Raw genomic sequence first — 23,565 nt, forward strand, 5'->3', positions numbered from 1 at the left:
TTTTGGGCACTTAATAGCTGTCAAGTTATCAGCAGGTCACCCAGCTTCTGTAAGACTTTGAAATATAAAGTGGGGGTCAGAATATTTGCCCATTGTATTCTCCAGAGCTGTGAAGAAAATAACTTTGTGAACTTCCAAATGCTCTGTAGATATAGAGGTGTTAGTATTACCTGTAACCTTTGGATATTGATTCATTCACATGGATTCTCCCTCCCATATAGATTACTACTTATTTATACCTTGAAATTTCTCTTAATTAATTTGGAAATCTATACAACTGCTAGTTGTATACCAATCAGAAAAGAAAAACAGGGCACATTGTAACAATAGTGAATGATCTTTTATTATTATAAAACTTGATTGCCAGTCATCCTCAAACCACTGCAATGAGCTAAATGACCTTTAAAGGCTGGAAGGACTATTGGTCTAGTTTGGATTGGACAGGATTGCCTCTGGCGCCCCTTCAAGCACTTGAATGCTGCACTTATGATCTCATTACCTACTGTATTATAATTATTATTCAACTTGCTCCTCTCTTACTTTGAAGAATCTTCATTGTGTTTTCATTTCTATGTTCTAGTATATTTAGGAAACCCTACTATGTGTCTCGTTTTCTCCCAGCTCTGCTCATACCTCGTGTGGTTAGTATTTTTTTTTCATATATTACAAGTTAAAGGAGGACAATACAAGTCACTTTTGGCCTCTCATTCTGACTCCTGTGCTTTTATTGTCCAGCTTCCTGGAACTCCTGATTCCCGGATGGTTTTTATAGATTCTCTCAGAAGGTAAGGGTGGGGAGAAGATGGGGAAAAAGTAGAGGGATGGGTTGGGAAGATTGATTAGTTGACATCTTCCTAGACCATTTACTAATAATGTCTTGAATTATAAAGCTATAGTATATTGGTATGGTAGATTTGGAAGTTATAGGAAATATTTCTTTATAAAGCAATAGTATGAATTGGTACTTTCCAGAATCAACAGTGTATTCCAAGATAAACCTGTAGAATGAATTATCTGGAAAGTTGAAAAGTTTTATAGGGTTTAAATATATATAAAATGTGTGTGTGTGTGTGTGTGTATGTATGTGTATGTGTGTAATCACCATGGTAAGAGAATTTAAACAAGGGAAGAAAATGGAAAACTTGTATCATGGGATATCTCTTCCTTACTTGGAAGTCTTAGTAATTGGTAGCAATTCATTTTCTCTTTTTCATACAAAGTAATAGAATATGGGACCAGATTAAGAAGAGAAAAGATGACTGTTATGGTTTCCTATTTGGAGACTGTCTCAGAGACCAACTTTATCTTTGCTTTTTTCATGCACAATGCTTACAACTCCACATTTTATGGTGAAAATCTTTTACTTTGATTTTAGAGACAGTCTTGTTGGCATCTGGCAGGTATTCTGCATTTTAGAAAACTTGAATGCATATGGTTGAGAATGTAGCATCTCATACAAATGGGCTGTGCTGTGATGATTTGTGTTTGCATGTCCACATAATCCCTTCTGTATTCTGACTTGGCTAACAAGGGTGACTGCAAACCAGACAATTAAATCTGCTATTCCAAGAAGCACCAGCATTAGCTTGTTTGTGTCTTTTGAAGTAGTTATAAAGCCTTCACTCTCAATATATCTATTTCCTACATTTGCAGCTTTATAAATTCTAAAAAACATGGACAACTCTGACAGATTCAGTTGTGAAAATTTGAGTCCTAAATGAATCAAATTCATTTTTGTTTCACTCTGATACAGAGCTGATAAACTTCCTCCAAATTTGTATTCCAACTACCTCCAAGCCTGTTCCACTGCAGAAGAAAGGCAACTAGAAGGTAAGATCACTTAGTTACTAATTTAGTGCATAGTAAATAATTAGATGCTATCCATTTCCATGATCAGAAATATTTTTTTCCATAACATATATTTGATTAGAAATGATGCTGATAAGTTCAACACTGTAGTTCTAACCCCATCTATTCCAAATAAACCCACAATGTGTCTCTAAGTTATCTATTTTGTTAAAAATATATTTATAATGGGGAGGGTTAGGGGAGAGTATGTTTAATAAAGATCTATAACAATTTTTGTTTTAAATAAATCCTGCCATTTGTCTTAGTTTTCAGTGTAAAAAATTATATATGATTTTACCTGTACAAATCTATGATTGTAACCTCATTCCTGCCTTTCTTCCTGTGTTCAATTCTTAGACACAAATTGCCTTTCATTTGCTTTAGTGGTGGAGGTATCCAGGATCTACAGCAAATAGTAGCTGTAGTCATTGTATCTCTTTTTTATTATGTTTAGTGACACCTAAATTTTAGTGTTCTTTTTTAAATTGTTGAGATTTTTCTTTGTAGCTTTTTCTCCTTTTAGTTGAAAGAGATCTCAATGAAATTTTTTTCAGAACAGATATCTTGTTTTTCTGTAATAGCTTTACTGAATATAGAAAGGTTTGGATGCAGCTATCTGATTATTCTTATCTACTCCACTCAACCTCAGTTCTGATGTGATTATATAAATAAACTAGCACTGTAGGGAAAGCATATATAAATTTTGTAGGATCACATTTTATATTATATAAACTTACATAGTTTATAGTAAGTTATATAGACTTTTAGTCTGCATGGCTTCTTAGCTTTTGTTCACTTTTTAAATTATTGTTCTTACTTTAATGTTAAAAGAAGCATCTTTGGGTCAGTTCAGTTAAAACTTTATGGACTAGTCTGATCTTTACAAATTAAATGATCTTTTATAAACTAAATATCGAATATTAGCGCAACTAATTAAATTTGTTTTGTGACAAATTATTTTTAATTAATTGAGATGAATAAAATATCATGACTTCAAATTCCTGCTAAGTCTCTATAAGGATCCTTTGCCCATTCTTATTTAGTTTTTCTTCTCAAATAGTTGCTATTAATCTTGTGCTCTATTTCTCTTAATCTGCTTTTTTGTACTTTGCGTTATGTCCTAACAATCTTTTCAGATAGCTTTATGTTCGTTATACTTGTTCTTGGAGGCAGTATATTTCAGAGGAAAGGACACTGGATTTTAGAGTTCCTTAGTCAAAATTCTGGCTTTATTAGCTACTACATATGTGACCATGGGCAACTCCTTTGGATCTTTATGTCTTCATCTATAGAATAATGGACTGAACTAAGTGTTCTCTAATATCCCTTCCTGTTCTAATCCAGTGACTGAGTCGAATGCTTTGTAGGATACAAAACCCAGTAATTGTCATCAATAATATTAACAGTTATTATAGTATTCTATTACATTAATGGGCCACAATTTATTAATCAATTTTCCATTTTTAGACATTTAAATAGTACCCAATTTTTTGTAATCATAGATGATATGACTTTCAGGTTGCTATTTTTTTTTTTTTTTTTTTTGCTGAGGCAATTAAGGTTAAGTGACTTGCCCAGGATCACACAGCCAGGAGTGTCTTAGGTCAGATTTGAACTCAAGTCCTGCTGACTTCAGAGTTGATGCTCTGCTTTTTTTGAATGAATTGAATAATCAGAGAGGTATATTATTTTCATGGCATTTACAGGGCACTGCTAGATCTTTATCCAGAAACTTGCACTTCCAAGAGATATGAATGACTATACATGTTTTTTCTGCAATTTCCAGTTAATATCTTCATTTTTTTTTCAAAAAAAGTCAGTATTAATTTTTTTATTCTAAACCTAAAAGTCTAAACTAAAACTCTAAGCACTAAGCACTAAGAAGGTTATACATGAAACTATTATTTACAACTTGTATTTTTAAGTATATAATAAATTCAATAATGATAAATTCAAAAAGTTACTTTCAAATCTGGCTTGTTGGTGATTCCTTCTTGTTTTCCCTCTATTCTTATCTGTACATTTCAAAAATCTATTTCAGTAAGTTTTGGGAGAATGGGCAATATTTTCTCTGATTTTCCTCTCCTTTCTTTCCCCACCTCCATCCCCCACCATGAGAAAAAAAAAAACTTTTGTAAAACTTTTGCCATCAAGCAAAAAGATTCCTATATTTTAGTAATCATAATCTGAGACAGTGCAACAGTAAAAATAGAGATAGAGTGGATCAGACAAATCAGAAACTCCCATAGGGTAACAAGAAATATGGAAATAAAATGAAAAGACTGAAAAAAAAAATGTATGGCATCTCCTCTACTAAAAACAGCTGATGTGGAAAAACAGGTCAAAAAAAGAACCAACGGGCAAAGTGAAAGTGTAAATAATCCACTAGTCACATCCTGAAAGATCCATAACATATGAAAATTCCCAGAAACATCACATCCAAAATCCAGAGATTCCAGTTCCAAGGAAAAACCTCTGCGGAGCCAGAAAGTTCAAGTATTGATGACCCATAATCAGTATCATGCATAACTACTTTTGATAGTTGGGCAGCATGGAATATGATATTCCCCAAAGTAAAAGACAAAGGTTGAACAAGAATAACTTATCCAAGAAAAATTGACCTTTTATGAAAGAGAGAATTTCCAAGCATTTCTAATGAATATAAACACAAAATATTTTTAAAATAATGCTTTTTATTTTCAAAACACATGCATAGTTTTCAGCATTCATTTGCAAAACATTGTGTTCCTAATTTTTTCCCTCCTTTCCCCCACTCTTCCCTTAGACAGCAAACAAACCAACACATATGTTAAACATGTGCAATTCTTTTATACATTTTTTAATCTGTAAATTTTTTTATTAAAGATTTTTATTTTTAAAACATGTGCACTGATAATTTTTCAACATTTGACCCTTGCAAAGTATTTTCCCCTCTTTCCCCTCACCTCCTCCCCTATATGGCAAACAATCCAATATATGTTATATATGTTAAAATATATGATAAATTCAATATATGTAAACATATTTATACAATTATCTTGTTGCACAAGAAAAATCAGATCACAAAGGAGAAAAATGAGAAAGAAAGAATGTAAGCAAACAATAACAAAAAGAGTAAAAATGCTATGGTGTGATCCATACTCAGTTCCCCCAGCCCCCTCTCTCTGGCTGTGGATGTCTTCATCACAAGATCATTGGAACTGACCTCAATCATCTCATTGTTGAAAAGAGCCTTGTCCATCAGAATTGATCATCATATAATCTTGTTGCTGTATGCAATGTTCTCCATATTCTGCTCATTTCACTCAGCATCAGCTCATGTAAACCTCTGTAGGCTTCTCTGAAATCATCCTGCTGATTTTTTCTTATAGAACAATAATATTCCATAACATTCATTTACTATAACTTATTCAGCCATTCTCCAACTGATGGGCATTTATTCAGTTTCCACTTTCTAGCCACTACAAAGAGGGCTGCCACAAACATTTTTGCACATATGGGTCCCTTTCCCTCCTTTAAAATCTATTTGGGATATAAGCCCAGTAGAAACGTTGCTGGATCAAAGGGTATGCAGAGTTTGATAACTTTTTGAGTATAGTTCCAAATTGCTCTCCAGAATGGCTGGATGTATTCACAATTCCACCAACAGTGTCCCAGTTTTCTCACATCCCCTCCGACATGTATCATTATCTTTTCCTGTCATCTTAGCCAATCTGAGAAGTGTGTAGAGGTACCTTAGAGTTGTCTTAATTTGCATTTTTCTGATCACTAGTGATTTAGAACATCTAGTCACGTGACTAGAAATGGTTTTAATTTCTTTATCTGAAAATTATTTATTCATATGCTTTGACCATTTATCAATTCTCCAATTATATTCTTGTATGTATGCTTGTATTCTTAGAAATTTGAGTCAGCTCTCTATATTTTAGAAATGAAGTTTTTATGTAAAATTTTTCCCCCAGTTTTCTGCTTCCCTTTTAATTTTGTCTGCATTGGTTTTGTTTGTACAAAAACTTTTAACTTAATCAAAATTAACCATTTTGCATTTCATAATGTACTTTAGTTCTTGTTTGGCCATAAATTCCTTCTTTCTCCACAGATCTGAGAGACAAACTCGCCTATGTTCTTCTAATTTGCTTATAGTATCATTCTTTGTGTCTAAATCATGAACCCATTTTAACTTTATCTTGGAATAGAATGTTAGGTGTTGGCTAATGCCTACTTTCTGCCATCCTAGTTTCCAGTTTTCCCAGCAATTTTTGTGAAATAGTTGACTTCTTATCCCAGAAGCTGAAGTCTTCGGGTTTGTCAAATACTAAATTACTAGACACTGACTATTGTATTTTGTGAATTTAACTAACCTATTCCACTGATCAAGTACTCTTATTTCTTAGCCAGTACCAAATAGATTAATAACCACTGTTTTTATAATATAGTTTTAGGTCTGGTATATTGAGGCCACTTTTATTTGCCTTTTTTTTTTTCATTAATTCCCTTGAAATTCTTGGGTTTTTGTTCTTCCTGATAAACTTTGCTACTATATTTTCTAGCTCTGTAAAGTAATTTCTTGGCAATTTGATTGTATGACATTGAATGAGTTGATTAATTTAGGTGGAATTGTCATTTTTATCATGTTAGCTTGGCCTACCCATGAGCACTTGATAATCTTCCAATTGTTTAAAACTGAATTTATTTGTGTTGAAAGTGTTTTGTAATTATGTTCATACAGTTCCTAACTTTGTCTTGGCAGGAAGACTCCCAAATATTTTATATTGTCAACGGTTATTTTAAATAGAATTTCTCTTTGTATCTCTTGGTGCTGGACTTTGTTGGTAAATATATAGAAATGTTGATGCTTTATGTGGATTTATTTTGTATCTTGCAATTTTCCTAAAGTTGTTAATTGTTTCTAGTAATGTTTTAGTTGATTCTCTAAGCATACCATCTTATCATCTGCAAAGTGATAATTTTGTTTCCTCATTACCTGATCGAATTCCTTCTATTTCTTTTTTCTTTTCTTATTGCTAAGTTAACCTTTCCAATACTATATAGAATAGTAATAATGATAATGGGCAGCCTTGTTTCACCCCTAATCTTATTGGGAATGCTTCTCCATATGATATTTGCTGATGGATTTAAATGGCTACTTATAATTTTAAGGAAAACTCTATTTATTCCTATGCTCTCTAATGTTTTTAATAGGAATGGATATTAGATTTTGTCAAATGCTTTTTCTGCATCTATTGAGATAATCTTATGATTTCTGTTAGTTTAGTTATTGATATAGTCAATTATGCTAATAGTTTTTCTAATTTTGAATCAGCCCTGCTGGAACCATATTATCCTGGTTCATTACTGTAATCCATTTGCTAATATTTTACTTAGGATCTTTGCATCAATATTCATAAGGGAAATTGGTCTATAATTTTTTTTCTCTGTTTTGGCACTACCTGATTTATGTATCATTATGTTCCATATTTTTGTCATAGAAGGCATTTGATATGACTCCTTCATCCCCTATTTTCCAAATAGTTTATATAGTATTGGAATTACTTGTTCTTTAAATATTTGGTAGAATTCACTTGTAAATTCCTCTGGCCCTTGAGACTTTTTCTTAGGAGCCGATTAATAGCTAATACAAAATATTTTTACAGAAATGAAGACAAATTGGAAAAATATTTCTTGGTTGTTGGTAGGCTGTGCTAATATAATAAAAATTACTGTGCTATCTAAATAAATTTACTTATGCAGTATATTAAGGAAATAATGAAAAAAAAAAGTAGGAAGCAAAAGGGCCTAACAGTAGTACCAATCTCCAACTTATATAGCCAGTATTTGCAACTGAACGAAACAGCCGTTTAGGGACAGATTGGGTATATAACTTATAAAGATTAATGAACATGGTCATCTAGTATTGGATAAACCTGTAATCACCAATTATTGAGGCAAAGTCACTATTTTACAAAAACTCAAAAACTGGAATGAAGAATTCTATAAATTAGGTTTAGAACAATATTTCATGATATACATATCAAGATAAATACTCCAAATGAAGACACTGTTGGTGGGATTGTGAATTGGGTTAGTCTCTAGCCGTTTGAGAAAGCCATTTGGAACATTACCCAGAAAGCCCTGAATTGTACTTGCCCTTCTGACTCCAGGATAGGTGCTCTATCTACTGTGCCATCTAGCTGCCCAGCATCAAAAATGAAAGGGGTAAACTCACCACCAATGAAAAAGAAATTAAAGCAATAATTAGGAGCTATTTTGCACAACTCTTATGTCAGCAAATCTGACAATCTAATTGAAATGGATGAATATTTTCAAAAATATAAATTGCTCAGGTTAACAGAAGAGGAGATAAAATACTCAAGTAATCCCATTTTAGAAAAAGAAATTGAACAAGTCTTTAATGAATTTTCTTTGTTTTTATTATATCTTTTTATTGACAGAACATATGCATGGGTAATTTTTCAACATTGACCCTTGCAGTCACTTCTGTTCCAACTTTTCCCTTCCTTCCCTCCACTCCCTCCTCTAGATGGCAGGCAGTCTCATACATATTAAACATGTTAAAGTATATTTTAAATAAAATAAATGTGTACATATTATGTAGTTCTTTTGTTGTACAAGAAAAATCGGATTTAGAAAAGTAAAAATAACCTAGGAAGAAAAAACAAAAATACAAGCAGTCCACATTCATTTCTCAGTGTTCTTTCTCGCAGTATAGCTGGTTCTGTTCATCATTGTTTAATTGGAATTGAATTGGATCCTCTCATTGCCAAGGATAGCCACTTCCATCAGATTGATCCTCATATAGTATTGTTGTTGAAGTGTACAATAATCTCCTAGTTCTGCTCACTTCCCTTAGTATCAGTTCATATAAATCTCTCCAGACCTTTCTGAAATCATCCTGCTGGTCATTTCTTACAGAACAAGATTCCATAACATTCATATACCACAATTTTAATGAACTTTATAAGAACAAATCTCTAGGACCAGATGAATTCATAAGTGAATTCCACAAAACATTTAAAGAACAATTAATTTCAATACTATGTAAACTATTTGCAAAAATAGGTAAAGAAGGAATACTGCCAAATTCCTTCTTTGACACAAATATGGCACTGATACCTAAACTAGGAAGGGCCAAAACAGAGAGAGAAAATTACAGACTAATCTCCCTAATGAATATTGATTCAAAAAATTTTAATAAAATATTAGCAAAAAGATTACAGCAACTTATCAGCAAGATAATACACTATGACCAAGTAAGATTTATACCAGGAATGCAGGGCTGCTTCAATCTCAGAAAAACTATTATCATAATTTACCATATTAATAACAAAACCAACAGAAATATATGATAATCTCAGTAGATGCAGAGAAAGCTTTTGACAAAATACAGCCATCATTCCTATTAAAAACATTAGAAAGCATAGGGATAAAGGGAGCTTTCCTTAAAATAATCAGCAGTATCTATCTAAAACCTACAGCAAGCATTATTTGTAATGGATTGAAGCTAGACAAAATCACAATAAGATCAGGGGTGAAACAAGGATGCCCATTATTACCACTATTTATTCAACATTGTACTTGAAATTCTGGCTTTAGCAATAAGAAAAGAAAAAGAAATTAAAGGAATTAGAATAGGCAATGAGAAAATAAAACTATCACTTTTTGCAGATGATATGATGATATGCTTAGAGAATCCTAGAAAATCATCCAAAAACCTACTGGAAACAATTCACAGCTTTAGCAAAGATGCAGGATATAAAATAAACCCAAACAAATAATCAGGATTTCCATATGATACTGACAAAACCCATGAGCAAGAGATAAAGAAATTCTGTTTAAAATTACTGTAGACAAAACAAAATACTTGGGGATCTACCTGCCAAGATAAATCCAAGAACTATATGAACACAATTACAAAGCACTTCTCACACAAATAAAGTCAGATCTAAACAAATGGAAAAATATCAATTGTTTATGGCTAGGAGAAGCTAATAAAAATGACAATTCTGTCTTTAAAAAACATAAAAGAAAAAAAATAAATTGTGCTTGCCATTTGACACCATGATACTACTTCTTAAAAGACAAAAAGAGAAAAAGATCAGGTATGAACAGAAATATTTGGAACGGATCTTTTTTGAAGTGGCAGAAAACTGGAAATTACCCATCAAGTGTTGAATATATGGAAAGAGGTAAAAACAACTTAAATTCTACTGCCAAACACAGGACTTTTATTCTCAAAGTGTTGGTATTTTATTATTCATTAAATAGTAAGGTCTTAGGATCAGAGCTGTACTTTAGGAAAATCTTTTGGTAGGATTGGAGTGGAGGATGGACAGTAATAGGAAGAGAGTAGAGGCAAGAACACCAGTTGAAATTGGACGAGTGCAGGGAGTCCAGGTAAGAGGGCTCAATTAGTGTGAATACCTTGTGAATAGAGCAAAGGAAAAGGATGTGCAAGGTATTTGGAAGGCAACCTGTCTTAGCACATATTGGATTAGTTGAGTGAGATGTCGAGGTGATATGAAAGGTGTTGGAAAAAATGGTAGGGCCCATGATAGTAATAAGCAAATTAAGAAGTGAAGTGGGTTTTTGGGGAAAGATAATGAATTTGCGATGTCTGTAAGACATTAAGATGGAAATGTCCAATAAGCAGTGAGTGATTTATGATGGGGGCTCAATTGAGATACTTGAGCTAGCTAGCTATATAAGTTGATCTGCTTAGAAATTATCACTGACCCCATAAATGCTAATGTGATCATTATGTTTTGGATGTTAATATTATCTAGCTAATTTTCACAGAATCTGAAAGTTTGAAGGACTCTTAGAGGGTATTTCAGTCTAAGAGTCTTATTTGTGGTTTACTTAAGAAGTAATTCAGCCTTTGTTTGTTATAGGATAAAGTTATGGGCTTGTGTCAGACATCCTGGATGTGAATTCTGCTTTATAGTGCTTGTCAGTTGTGTTATCCAGGACAAATTTCCTCAGTTCTGTGCACCCTAGTTTTCTCATCGTGTCAGAGTTGTTAGCCTGTGAAGACCCTCAAATCCTAAATCTGTGGTCCTATAACTTCACTTGAGAAGGGAACCTGTGGATTCCTGGAGTGATGCACCACCTTTGGATACTTCTGATTGTTGGAAGCTTTTCCTTACATCCCTTCTAAATTCATTTCTTTGCAGCATCCACTCCTGGCTCCTAGTTCTGTGCTTTGAAGCCAAGCAACACAAGCTTCTTCTGTGTGAGGGCTCTTCAAGTACTTGGACACAGAAGCCATATTTTCTTTCTAAGTATCATCATTTCCAAGTTAAATATTTCTGATTACTTTAACAGCACCTTCCTCTGGTTACTCTCCAGCTTATCTTTACCTTTAAAAAACTGATCCCAGAACTGAATGAGTGTTCCAGATTGGATCTCAAAGGCAAATTTGGACTTCCTTTGTTCGGTTGTTTCAGTCATATCCAACCTTTCTTGATCCCATTTGTTTTTGTTTTTGTTTTTGTTTTTGTTTTTTTTTTGACAAAGACACTGGAGTGTTGGCTTGCCATTTCCTTCTTCAGATTACGTGACTTGTCTAGGCTCACACAGCTAGGAAGTATTTGAGGTAGGATTTGAACTCAGGCCTTGGTGACTCCAGGCTTGGTGTCAGCTCTCTCCTGTTCCAGTTTTCTTTTGTTCTTTGCTGTGTACTTTTTTGCTTTATTTCCCACCCTCACCCCCAAGACTAGAATTAAGTGGAGACATATTAACATATACACATATAGACTTTTATATAGATAGGTATGAACATACATGTTCATTCATACCTCATGCAAATATATGTAAGACCATATTATGCTTATTTTCTCCCATAATCTGTTTCTCTTAGGATGGGTAACATCTTCCTTCATAGATCTAAATCTTTCCACATTTTTCTTAATCAAACATTGTATCATTTCCTATTTCATACCAGTATTGCAATCTAATCACATCTTATCTGAGAGATTGTCCATGAAAATTTTCCCGTATTTTTCTGCACTCCTTCTATTCTTGGCTACATATGTTTTATATACATGAAATTTTTAATTTAAAATAATCAAAATTATCCTTTTTATTCTTCAGAAGTGCTCTCTTTTATAATTTAGTTTAAGGTCTGATACTGCTGAATCTATTTCTTTTATATGTTTTTTCCTGGTTTCTTTGAAGTTCCTTACTTTTTTGCTTTTCCAAATGAACTTTGTTGTTGTTATTTCTAACTAAGTAAAATAATTTTTAGTAATTTAATTGAGATGATGTTGAATAACTAGTTTAGGGAAAATTGTCACTTTAAAATTATATTGGCTTTATCTACCCACGAGCAATAAATATTACTTCAGTTATTTAGATCTAAATTTATTTGCATAAAAAGTGTTTTTATGTTTATCTTCATATAGTTCCTCAATCTGTTTGCTCAGATATCTTATACTATCCAAGTATTTTAAGTGGTGTAACGCTATATTGAATAATATTGTTGACAATAGCATAATTTCTCCATTTTTTACTTTTGATTAAATCTGTTTTAACTTTAACTTTAAGATCATGGCTCTTTTTTTTACGTGATAAATTATGCTTTTGCCCTTTATTGTATCTTTGTGTATATCTCTCATTTTTGTAATGTTTCCTGAAAGTAACATATTGTTAAATTCAATTTTTAAAAAATTTATGAATCATATAATTTATTTCTATAGAATAGTTTATTTGTTCCTTAAAAAGGAAACCTCTTTGCCTATATTAACAATTTTTTTCCTAAATACATATAACTGAGAATGTAATTTGATGACATCTCTGATGTTAGATACTGTATTAAAGCTTTTTAAATATAAATTAATAGTTTTTTAAACTCATAATTATCCTTGGAGAAAAAAATTATTTCTGTAACATTAAAGTAGGAACTCTACAAATATTATCTAAGGTCTTAATGTTTCTAGCCTATAGAGGAACTTGCCTGGAAGTTCACTTAAACATTATTTCCATGCAGATTTTCCCAAAATGCTGGTCTGACCTCATCATCCTCCATTTGGTAAATTCCAGTGGCTCCCTTTCATTTACAGTATCAAATATAAAATCCTTACTTTGACATTCAATACCTTCATAGCTTGGTACCTCCCCCCCACTCTTTAAAAAAAAAAGTCTTACTGCTTTTTTTTTCTGGTTATACATGTACATTAATTTTTTAAAATACACATTTTTTATGAATCATGTTGGGAGAGGAAAAATCAGAACAAAAGGGAAAAACCACAAAAAAAGAAGAAAAAAGGCAAAAAGAAGTGAACTGAATTCAAATTTTAATCTTATTTCCATTTTGTGGGTAAATTCATCCTACCCACCTATCTTCTAAGCTACAATTATGTATATATTTTCCTTGTTTTTATTTTTCGGCACCATTTGCCATATTTCTTTTTTTCCTCTGCCTTGTCTCTTCTATCTTGCCCTCCTATTCCTTAAACTGGGTAGCCTTTAGAAGGATAGCCTTCTAAAAGTTCCTCTCTTAACTGGGCTCCCCTTCCAACCTATTGCTCTCTTTATTTTTTTCTGAATTTAGAAAACTTTTTTACCCTTCTAAACATATGTGTGTATGTATTTTCCTCTTTAACCCATTCCTGATGAAAGTAAGGTTTCAGCACTACCCGCCCTCCTCCATACTAACTTCTGTATCAATTTTTTTCTTTTATGCATCATTTGTGTGAGATTACTTCTTTTTATCTCTCCCAACAGTTGTATTTTTACACTTACCCCATCATACTCAGCTCAGCCTAAGTTTCTTTTTCAAACTACCCTATATATGGGTATACTACTATAAATGACAGCCATAAAAGAACTGGTATTATATTTACTAAATCTTTTTCAAATAGCCTGAGATCACATTATCTTTTTTGACATTAACTTAAGTTTCTATAGTTCCATGTCAACTTCTATCTTGCCCCCCCCGCCCTCATCTTATACTTATTAAATTATTTTGAACCCAAATGTAAAACTTTTTACATTTATCCATACATTTTATTTTGCCAGATTTAGCTCACTATTTTTGTTTATTATGCTGGTTTTGGATTCTAGTTATGTTATATGACAAGTTAACTGTTCCTCCTAGTTTTTTTTTTCCCCATCTGCCAATTTGATAAGCAGGACATTCATACCTTTTGTAAGTCTTTGGAAAATGTTAAATTGCACAATACTAAGCACAGATCCCTGGGGCTCTCTTGTAAAAATCTCCACTCAAGATGATATTGAACACTTCATTTTTGGATCTTGCCTTTCAAAAAGTTACATATCTTCCTAACTGTACTATTAAACACATGGATCCTACTGATTAAAATGTAAATGGGAAACATTTAACAAAACAAACAAAAATATAATAAAGCAAAGATAATATTAGATTTTAAAACTGGCTATTGAAGCCCACAGATATCCATATGTATAGAGTAGCCCCCATTTCTATTTGAATTTGATAACATTGATCTAGCTCTTAATTCCAAATTTTCCAAAAGAATTACCTGAGAGACTTTGTAAAATGCTTTATTAAAATATAAACAAGCTCCTCTTGTGAATTCCCATGATTCATCTGTCTAGTAACCTGTCAAAACAGAAATGAAATTATCCTGAAACAGTTTGCTCTCATTGAAACCTTGCTGGCTCAATAATTGGTGTATACAGAGAATTGTAGGAGGGGGTAGGGGGTGCAGTAAGACTAGCCAGAGTCACTTTTGAAGGTAGAGGAAGAGAAGAGAGGTCGTGGAGATCCTGTGTACATTCCCTTCACTTCTACCCCTAAAAACCATGAATAAAGACCAAGGACTTTTGCTTATCCTGACTCCGGCTGATTCTAAGGTATCTGGGGGTGCTAACTTGGTCTTCATAGAAACTGAGGCTTAGAATTAGTGACTTGTGAAAGTCACATAGCTAGTGGCAAAATTGAACACATCTTCCTGACTTCTAAGCCCGTGACTCTATCCATCAAGTTTGTAAGGCACTTTTTTTTTTTTTTTTTTTTTTTTTTTTTTTTTTTGGTGAGGCTATTGGGGTTAAGTTACTTGCCCAGGGTCACACAGCTAAGATGTTTTAAAGTATCCGAGGCTAGATTTGAATTCAAATCCTCCTGATATCAGAGCTGGTGCCACTGTACCATGTAGCTGCCTCTGTTTGTAAGGCATCTTAAGTGAAACCTCCCAGTCCTCCAGAAAATTAGATCATTCTTTACTAGCTTATTAATTGCTGAAAAAACATTTCTGATTTATATTGCAAATTTCTCTTGAGGTAAGGAAAAGACAACTACCTTAAGCCCATCATGTCCACATTCATCTTTTCAGTCTTCTTTTTCTGGAGTTTTTGTTGAGTATTTTTTCTAAGTTAAGCCTTTTGTAATTCCCTACCAATCTCATTACCATTTCTTAAGTTTGAATGCTAAATGGTCCATTTCATTGAAGTATATGAATATCAAGCGTCTTAAGTTAATAAGAGATCCCTTTTAGTTATTTTACACCTTTTTTACACTGTAGGTTAAGGTCATTCAAACAGCCATCAATGTAAATGATCCTTTTTTTTTTTTTTTTTTAACATTTGTCTCTTTGCAGGCAAGGCTGTTGGCCATCACTGTTCGTGAAGATGATCTGTGGACATAGGCACCACCTTCCTGTATTGTTTGCCAGATTCTACCAACTTATTTACCACCAGGTTAGATTTTCTGACATAATATCAGGCTTACATTGCCCCACATCCTACAAAATAACTCTTGAGCCCCAGATTCCTTGAGATGCACACTGAAAAACAGGTCCTAGCTACGAGCCTGGAGAATTGACATTCACTGAGGGACTATACTTTTGCAATGGGAAATGACTAACAAAGGGCAGGTACTTCACCATCCCCAAGACCTACCTTTGTCTCAGCTTTTTTCTCCAAAAAGAAAGTGTCTTTATCCCTTTCATGAAAAACTTCTTTTCTACTTCACAGAATTAATTCACAGCTAATTAAAATTCATCCTGTTCACAACCTTCATCATTATATCAAGGATGATAAAATATAAAGGTTACATATGCTTTGAATGCAATGCCCTAAGTTAGGGTATAGATCCAAGGACAGTGGGAAAGAGAGTGAGTTTCCATTCCCACTCATATTCCTTTTTGATTGTGACTTAGTCACATTTAATAAGTGTCTCCTGTGAACCAGCACTGTGCTAGGTCAGTGAAGAAAAAGCACACAAATTCCTATCCTCAAGGAGTTTTCAATGATGAGACTAAAAGACAGGCTGAGACCAGTTTATTAAGGCCCTTAACACTCAAAAGAGGAGTTTTTATTTTCTCCTAGAGGCAGTAGTGAGCCAGTGGAATTTAGAGAGTAGAGGATATATGTTTGGATGTGTCCTTAAAGAAAATCAGTTTAGCAGTCATGTAGATTGGATAGGGAGATTAAGAGGCCATTGCCGTAGTTGGAAATTACATGAAAGTTGATGAATACCTGAATTAGGAGGTGGTTCTGTTAGTCAAGAGAGGGATTCAGATGAGAAAGATATAGAAGTGGAAATGTGGAGTGAGAGGGAATGAAGAAGGGAGGATGATGATAAAATTATGAACTGAGAAACAATCACAGGTCTGTTGCCTTTGGCAGAGATAGGGGAGTTTGCCAGGGAAAAGGAGGTGGGGGTAAAGATGAAAAATTTGACTTGGATACTGTGAATGTGTGTGATGTCTCTGAGCCATCAGTTTGAAATGCCCTATAGACAGTAATGTGATATTGAGGTTCAGGAGAGATATTAGGGATGGGTTTTTATATATAGATTTATATGTATATATATAAATTTATATGTAAATTATATAGAGAGATTTGGGAGTCATCTATCAAATCATCTATGATTATTAAATTAATGGGAGCTGCTGGGGACCAAGAGTGAAAAAGAAGAGATGACCCAGGAGAGAACTTTGGGAAATACCCACAATTAGGAAGTTTGACATAAATGATGAACTAGATAAGGAGACTGAGAAAGAAGAATCAAGAGAGTAAAGAAAAGGTGAGAGAGAATGCTGTCACATCAGTAGTGTCACCTGCAGTGGGGTTAGAAGAGAGAAAAGACCAGAAAAGGTCAGGATGGGCAGTGAAAGAACTCATGGCTTCTCTAGTTATTCTGTCAAAGTGCCTAGGTTTGTGGCCTCAGGTAACTGGAAAAATAGATGAAAATCAGGCTTTCTGGGAATATGCCCTTACCAGATTACAGTCAGGATAGCTGGTTTTTTTGTAGGGTTAACATTTTCCTGAAATAGCTGTAGAATGTCAAAGACACTAGTTTGGAGAAAGTGATTGAAAGCACATTTCTTCTTTTTTGGTTTTGTTGTTAATCCTCTAGAAGCATTAGCAGATTCTAGTCTCCAGGGCAATCTCCTGTGGTTTGAGTTCAGGTGGAATTGTATTGGGATAAATACCATATTTTTGGATGGCATTTTAAATTATTTTTCTGTCCTTTTTATGATTTTTCTGTTTTGATTTTAGGGCGAATGCCTGTCTGACATTCATGTTTTAGGCCTAGCTGCCCTGGCAGTTCACCTAAATGAATCTAAGTCCTTGGTTCCAGAATTGGTTCTTGGAACTTCTGTCCATGCAAAGACTCACTTAGTCACAGAATTCTGGGAAAACCTTCTGTCATGTAGATCCCAGAAATCCTTTTCCATTTGCATAAGGTAAGATCTTTCCTTCCTTCCTGCTTCATAATAACTGATAGCCAGCATTTATATAGCATTTTAAGCTATATAAAAATATAAGCTATTTCCAAAGCTCTTTACATTTATAACTTCGTTTGATCCTCACAATGACATCCCTGTGAGGTTAGTGCTCTTTTATTTCTGTTTTACAGAAGAGGACTCTCAGGCTGAGTAATGTGAAGGGTATCATGAAGCTAGTGAGTGTCTGAGGCTGGATTCAGACTCAGGCCTTCCTCATTTTCTGGCTCCCTTGATGCCTAACTTATTTACTTGACTGGTTCAAAAGAATTGGTTAAATTTATTGTACTTAAAATGAAACTCCCTCTTACATTTCATAAAGTTGTTAGTCAAAAAATATTTGTAGTTCTTGGTTTTAAACCATTCTTCTAAAATTTTTGGATGACAGATCTGTTTATACAACCTTGAAACTGCCCGTGTATTTATAAGATGGCCCAAAGTTAGTCTAGGAAACGTAATCACTACCAAGAGGTTTCTAAAGCAATTGCTGATCTCATTCTATCCATTCCCAAGCATATGTTACTTTCTTCCTCTTTTTCCCTTCCCACTTCTCCTACTCTATTTTTTGTTCCTTCCTTTTGATTCTTTCTCCTACAGTAGAGTCCTGTTAGAGGCAGGCCTGACACTAGCATCTTTTTGTTCAGGTTTGATTTGGGAACAAAAGGATAAACTCATAATTTACAAACGGAGGTTTACTTAGCCCTAGAGCCCCAAGGATCCAGAGGCACTTAGCTTGTAGAAATTGGTGACTCCTGTGGTCTTCCAATAACTACCAAAACGGAGAGGCACCAAACTCCATGTTGGAGGGAATTTGTGTGCCCCTAGGTGTCTAGGTGACTAGGAAGCTGCATTAGGGACAGGGGACAATCAAGTCCTGGGACAGCTTTGTTGCCTTTTAGGAAAACTCATTCCTTTTAGGAAAAGTCATGGGGACTGGGGATAGGGGCAGGATTCTGGTAGATGTTAGTCCTATCACATCCCAATAGTTATTGTCTGGCCTTGCTTGAAATCCTTAAAGCAAAAGAGGTTGTTCTACCCTCTTCTCTAGATATACCTCTCAGCCTGGTACGTTCACCTCTTCTCCTACTCCATACCTTTTATTGGAGCTTAGGGAAGCTGAATGAAGGGAAGTTGTACATTTGACATAATGCTTCCTCTGAAGGTTCATATTTGAATCTTGAGAGACAAATGAGTAATAACAGAGAAGGAAGATGAGGAGGCAGGAGAAAAGGAGGGGGAAAAGTAGACTCACCATCAAAGTGACATTCTACTCTATTCAATCTCTCTAGTGAAGAGAGAGATACATTTTCTCATCTCTTTAGGACTGACTTTGATTGTTTTAACAAGTTAGATTTCAGTTTTGCATTGTGTTGTAAACTATTTTCCTAGTTTTACTCACTTAATTATTTTTCATATTATTTTATTATATAGCAGTAATATCTCATGACTTTCATGTTTTAAAATTTGGCTATTTTTTGGTTAATGGGCAAGGTGCCCTTTTAAATATTGATGTCCTTTTGTGCACATATGAAATTATTTATGTCAACCAAATCATTTCTTCCTGACTCTGTACTGTAGTTCTAGAAAGGGGCTGTACTGTCTAGTACTGTTTGCTAATAACAGCTAAAAATGAGTTTAAGTATCTTTTTTCTAGTTAATCTTTTTATATTTTATTTTTAGTGATTTCTAAAATGTTTTAATTCATATTGATACACATTAATTTACATTGTTATTGGTCCATTTGTGTAAAAACTAAAAAATTATCATGTCATCTGCATGTTAACAAAGCTTTATGTGGGAAGAAGATGACAATAATAGCATTTGTCATGGCTCTATCTTCTTGCTCAGGTAGTCTTTTCAGACGAAAACCAGAAGATGTTTGTCTGATCTGAAAGTTTTCCCATTCTATTGCACTCAGTATTTTAATTTGTTATTTCATCAATTTAGTGGGAGGTATTGATCCAAATAGGCGTTCTTTCTTATACTGTGGGAACAAGTAGTCTGCCTGGATACATTGAAGCTCCAGGGACTGTGAGAAATCCTTTCTCCCCTTATAAACCATAAAGATTATGTTTGAATGAAAATCTATGTGGGTATATATAGCAAGAGCATCTGCCCCTTCCCAGATTAGAGTAGGTATAAGTATTTTTTCTGTAAGTACCTTTTTAAAATCTAGATTAAAATATAGGTCTAAACTTGTCATCTCTCTAATTTTGCCTCCCTTCCTTTCTCCTTCCTTTCCTTCCTTCCTTCCTAGCTTTCTTTCTCCCAGTTATATGTAAAACAATTTTTTAACATTTGTTTTTAAAACTTTGTGTTCCAAATTCTTTTCCTTCCTCCCTCCATTGAGAAGGCACATGTGAAATTATGCAAAACAGTTCCATAAAAGTCTTGCTGTGAAAGAAAACATAGATCTCTCCCCCAACAAAACAAAAACAAAAACCCTCAAGAAAAAAAAAAGTATGCTTCAATCTGTATTCATACATAGTTCTTTCTTTGGGTGTAGATAGCATTTTTCATCATTAAGTCCTTCAAAGTAGTTCTAGAACTGTATTGCTGAGAATGGCAGTGTCATCCCACAACATCAGCAGATTACTTTTTAAAAAATTATTATTAAAACTTTTTATTTTCAAAACACATGCATGGATAATTTTTTGACATTGACTCTTACATAGCTTTGTGTTCCAAATTTTCCACTCCTTCCCCCCACTCCCTCCCTTAGATGGCAAGTAATTCAATAAATGTTAAACATGTTAAAAAATATATGTTAAATCAAATATATGATTACATATTTATCCAATTATCTTGTTGCACAAGAAAAATCAGATCAAAAAGGAAAAAAATGAGAAAGAAAGAACACAAGCAAACAATAATAAAAGAATAAAAATGCTATGGTGTGATCCACACTCAGTTTCCACAGTCCTCTCTCTGGATGTAGATGGCTCTCCTCATCACAAGATCATTGGAACTGGCCTCAGTCATCTCATTGTTAAAAAGAGCCATAGCCATCAGAATTGATTATCTTATAATCTTGTTGCTATGTACAATGATCTCCTGGTTCTGCTCATTTCATTTAGCATCAGTTCATATAAGTCTCTCCAGGCCTCTCTAAAATCATCCTGCTGATCATTTCTTATACAACAATAATATTCCATAACATTCATATACCATAACATATTCAGCCATTCTCTAACTGATGGGCATCCACTCATTTTTCAGTTTCTTGTCACTACAAAAAGGGCTATTATAAACATTTTCAGCAGATTACTCTTAAACTACTATCTTGAGCTACTTTTCCTTTCTTTTCATCCTAAAACAATTCACTTAATGTTTTCTTTATTCAGTCTCTCCACTTCCACCAATAAACCTCTACTTTGCCTGTGTCTGTGTTGCCCTCTCTTACTGAAACAACTCTTATAATTCTTGATAATTGGAACAGAGAAGACAATTCCTCTTCAATTCCAATCCCATCTAAAAATAACTTCTTTTCACAAATACTACCCATAAGAATGCACCCCAGTCTTGCACTATATATATATATACACATAGTATATTTTCTGTGTTTATTTATAAGTCTTTAGGACATTATTATTTTGTATAACTAATAGTACCTAATTTAGGTACTTACCAGTTATATCTGATAATTATGGTGGTGAGTCCTATAGTGTTATTGGTATTCTGGGTCTTCTTTCCTTGGATTATGCCTTACAAAAGAATGTAAAATAATAATAAGAATAGCAACATCATAATAGTAAGAGCAATAATAATAATTTCTGGCATTTATGTTGAGCTTTAAAATTTGCAAAGAACATTATCTCATTTGATCCTCACAAAATCCTGGGAGGTAGGAAATATTATCCCCATTTTGCCAGTGAGGATACTGAGACTAATAGAGATTGATTGATTTTCTCCAGGTCATATTGATAGTATCTGAAGCAGTCTTTCCTTGACTGCCCAACAAACATTTATATAGTTCTAGAGATGGAAAGAGAGGTAAAAAACAACTCATGAAAGCTCACATTCTAATGAGGGAGACAATACATAAATAGCTATGTGCAAATTATAAATAGGATAGATTGGCTGCCAGTATTGGTTATCTTATTCTTTATAAAACGTAATATAATTTTGGATCATCTTCATAGAAATGACATTTTTGGATCCAGTTAATGAATTTACTTGGCTGACCAATTATATATAAACTTCTGTAATATCCTTTCTGTTTTTTTCATTTCAGGTTTTGTGTTGCGGCAATTTCTTATGCTTTGTGCAAATTTTCCTCCCATTCATATGATGTTTTGTGTGACTGTTTACCTGCAGGCCTCGTTAAAAAGGTAGATATATATTTCTTCCTATTTTACTTAACATTGTACTCTAATTGCTTAACTTTAGTGTGTATTTCTAGCCTAGAGGCAAAAGGTCCCTTGTTGACTTCAGCTTTTTTAGCTAATGTATGACACATATTACATTATTTATCAGAGTTTTTTCATCAAAGCTGTTGCAGCTGTCTGCCCAGGTGGACACAAAGGAAGCAGTGTGAGGTAATCATTGTGGTATTTTCCATCTTCTCTAATTGTATAAGTATATAAATGGCGGATGGTCATATTCCTCATGTGTACTATTTTAAGAAAACCAGCAACATTTACAAAATAGATATATTAATGAATGATTGTCATGTCAGAAAAAGAGCCTTACCTTTACAAAAAAGATTTCAGATTGAGGGGAGCCATGATGGTGAATTAGAAGCAACCCAGCTGAACTCCCTCAACATTACCCTGCAAACCATTTTAAAATAACACCTCAAACCAAATTTTATAAAGCCAACAAAATGTCAGAGTAAGATATTTTTCCAGCCCAAAAAACTTAAGAAATTGGTAGGAGAAGTTTGTGGCACAGAGATGGAGACCCGTCTTGACCCCACACACATGGCAGCAGCAGTAGCAACTTCAGGAACTCCAGTACAGAGAGGGTAAGAGGGCATTACAGGGAATCGTTTGCTGGCTTTAGATATAGTTGGCATTGCAGCTCTATTGCCCATATACAATTGTGGGTTGGCAGTTCCAAGGAGAAAAATTTCTTTGGAGGTTGTTCTCAAAAACAGGGCACTGGTTTCAGATCCAAGGCAAACAGAAGCATTAGGGGTTTTGGCTGCTGGGGCCTATAGGCTTTTCTGGATAAAAAGTGCAGATCAGGAGAGTAGGGATCACACTTCTCTTTTGATCACATCATCTTGAAAGCAATGAAAACTTGCAGTTTTCCAGAACTACCTCTGAAAATAGCACCATGAAAAAAGTGTAAGAATAGTACCTTCTTGTCACTAGGTGAACATAAAAGTTCAAAGTCCAGAAATAGGCTAGAAAAATGAGCAAACATCAAAAAAAGGTGACCATAACAAGCCATGAAAATGGCAGAGAAGACCAAGACAAACTCAGAATAAAAGTTTTTAAACAGCTACAAAGAAAGCCTTAAAGAAAAGTGTTAATTGGACCCAAGCCCAATAAAATTTCCTGGAAGAGTTAAAGAAAGAGATAAGAGTGATAGAGGAAAAATTAGAAAAAGAAAAGAGGGATGCAAGAAAATTATGAAAATAGAATTCAGCTTGGTTAAAAAGATACCAAAAATACTGAAGGAAATGAGATTTTAAAAAACAGAACTGGCCTAATGGTAAAAGGAACATAAAAATCCACTGAATAAAAAAATTCCTTAAAAACTTGTATAGGCCCCATGGGAAAAGAGATACAAAATCTCATTGAAGAAAATAATTCCATAAAAATTAGAATTGGGCAACATTAAAAAACAATAAAATCAAAAGAATAAAAAAAAATGGAAGGAAACATTAAATATCTCATCAGAAAAACAGTTGTCCTAGAAAATAGACCAAGGTGAGAGATAATTTTAGAATTATTGGACCACCTGAAAGTCATGATCAAAGAAAGAACCTCTAAGTTATATTTCAAGTAATTATCAAGGAAAACTTCCCTGATAGTCT

General features: G+C 33.7%; 1 protein-coding gene across 1 annotated transcript in view; it reads left to right on the forward strand.

The window, feature by feature from the left end:
• FANCA (FA complementation group A) overlaps window positions 1-23,565 on the forward strand; it is a 112,381-nt gene that overhangs the window by 50,189 nt on the left and 38,627 nt on the right. Inside the window, exons 19-25 of the mRNA XM_051973534.1 lie at window positions 581-641; window positions 736-785; window positions 1,754-1,830; window positions 2,430-2,448; window positions 15,447-15,546; window positions 17,353-17,540; window positions 21,814-21,910. Coding sequence (XP_051829494.1) covers window positions 581-641; window positions 736-785; window positions 1,754-1,830; window positions 2,430-2,448; window positions 15,447-15,546; window positions 17,353-17,540; window positions 21,814-21,910 — 592 coding nt within the window. The remainder of the gene's footprint in view (window positions 1-580; window positions 642-735; window positions 786-1,753; window positions 1,831-2,429; window positions 2,449-15,446; window positions 15,547-17,352; window positions 17,541-21,813; window positions 21,911-23,565) is intronic.

Source organism: Antechinus flavipes, chromosome 2 (genome assembly GCF_016432865.1).
Source record: "Antechinus flavipes isolate AdamAnt ecotype Samford, QLD, Australia chromosome 2, AdamAnt_v2, whole genome shotgun sequence".
NCBI lineage: Eukaryota > Metazoa > Chordata > Mammalia > Dasyuromorphia > Dasyuridae > Antechinus > Antechinus flavipes.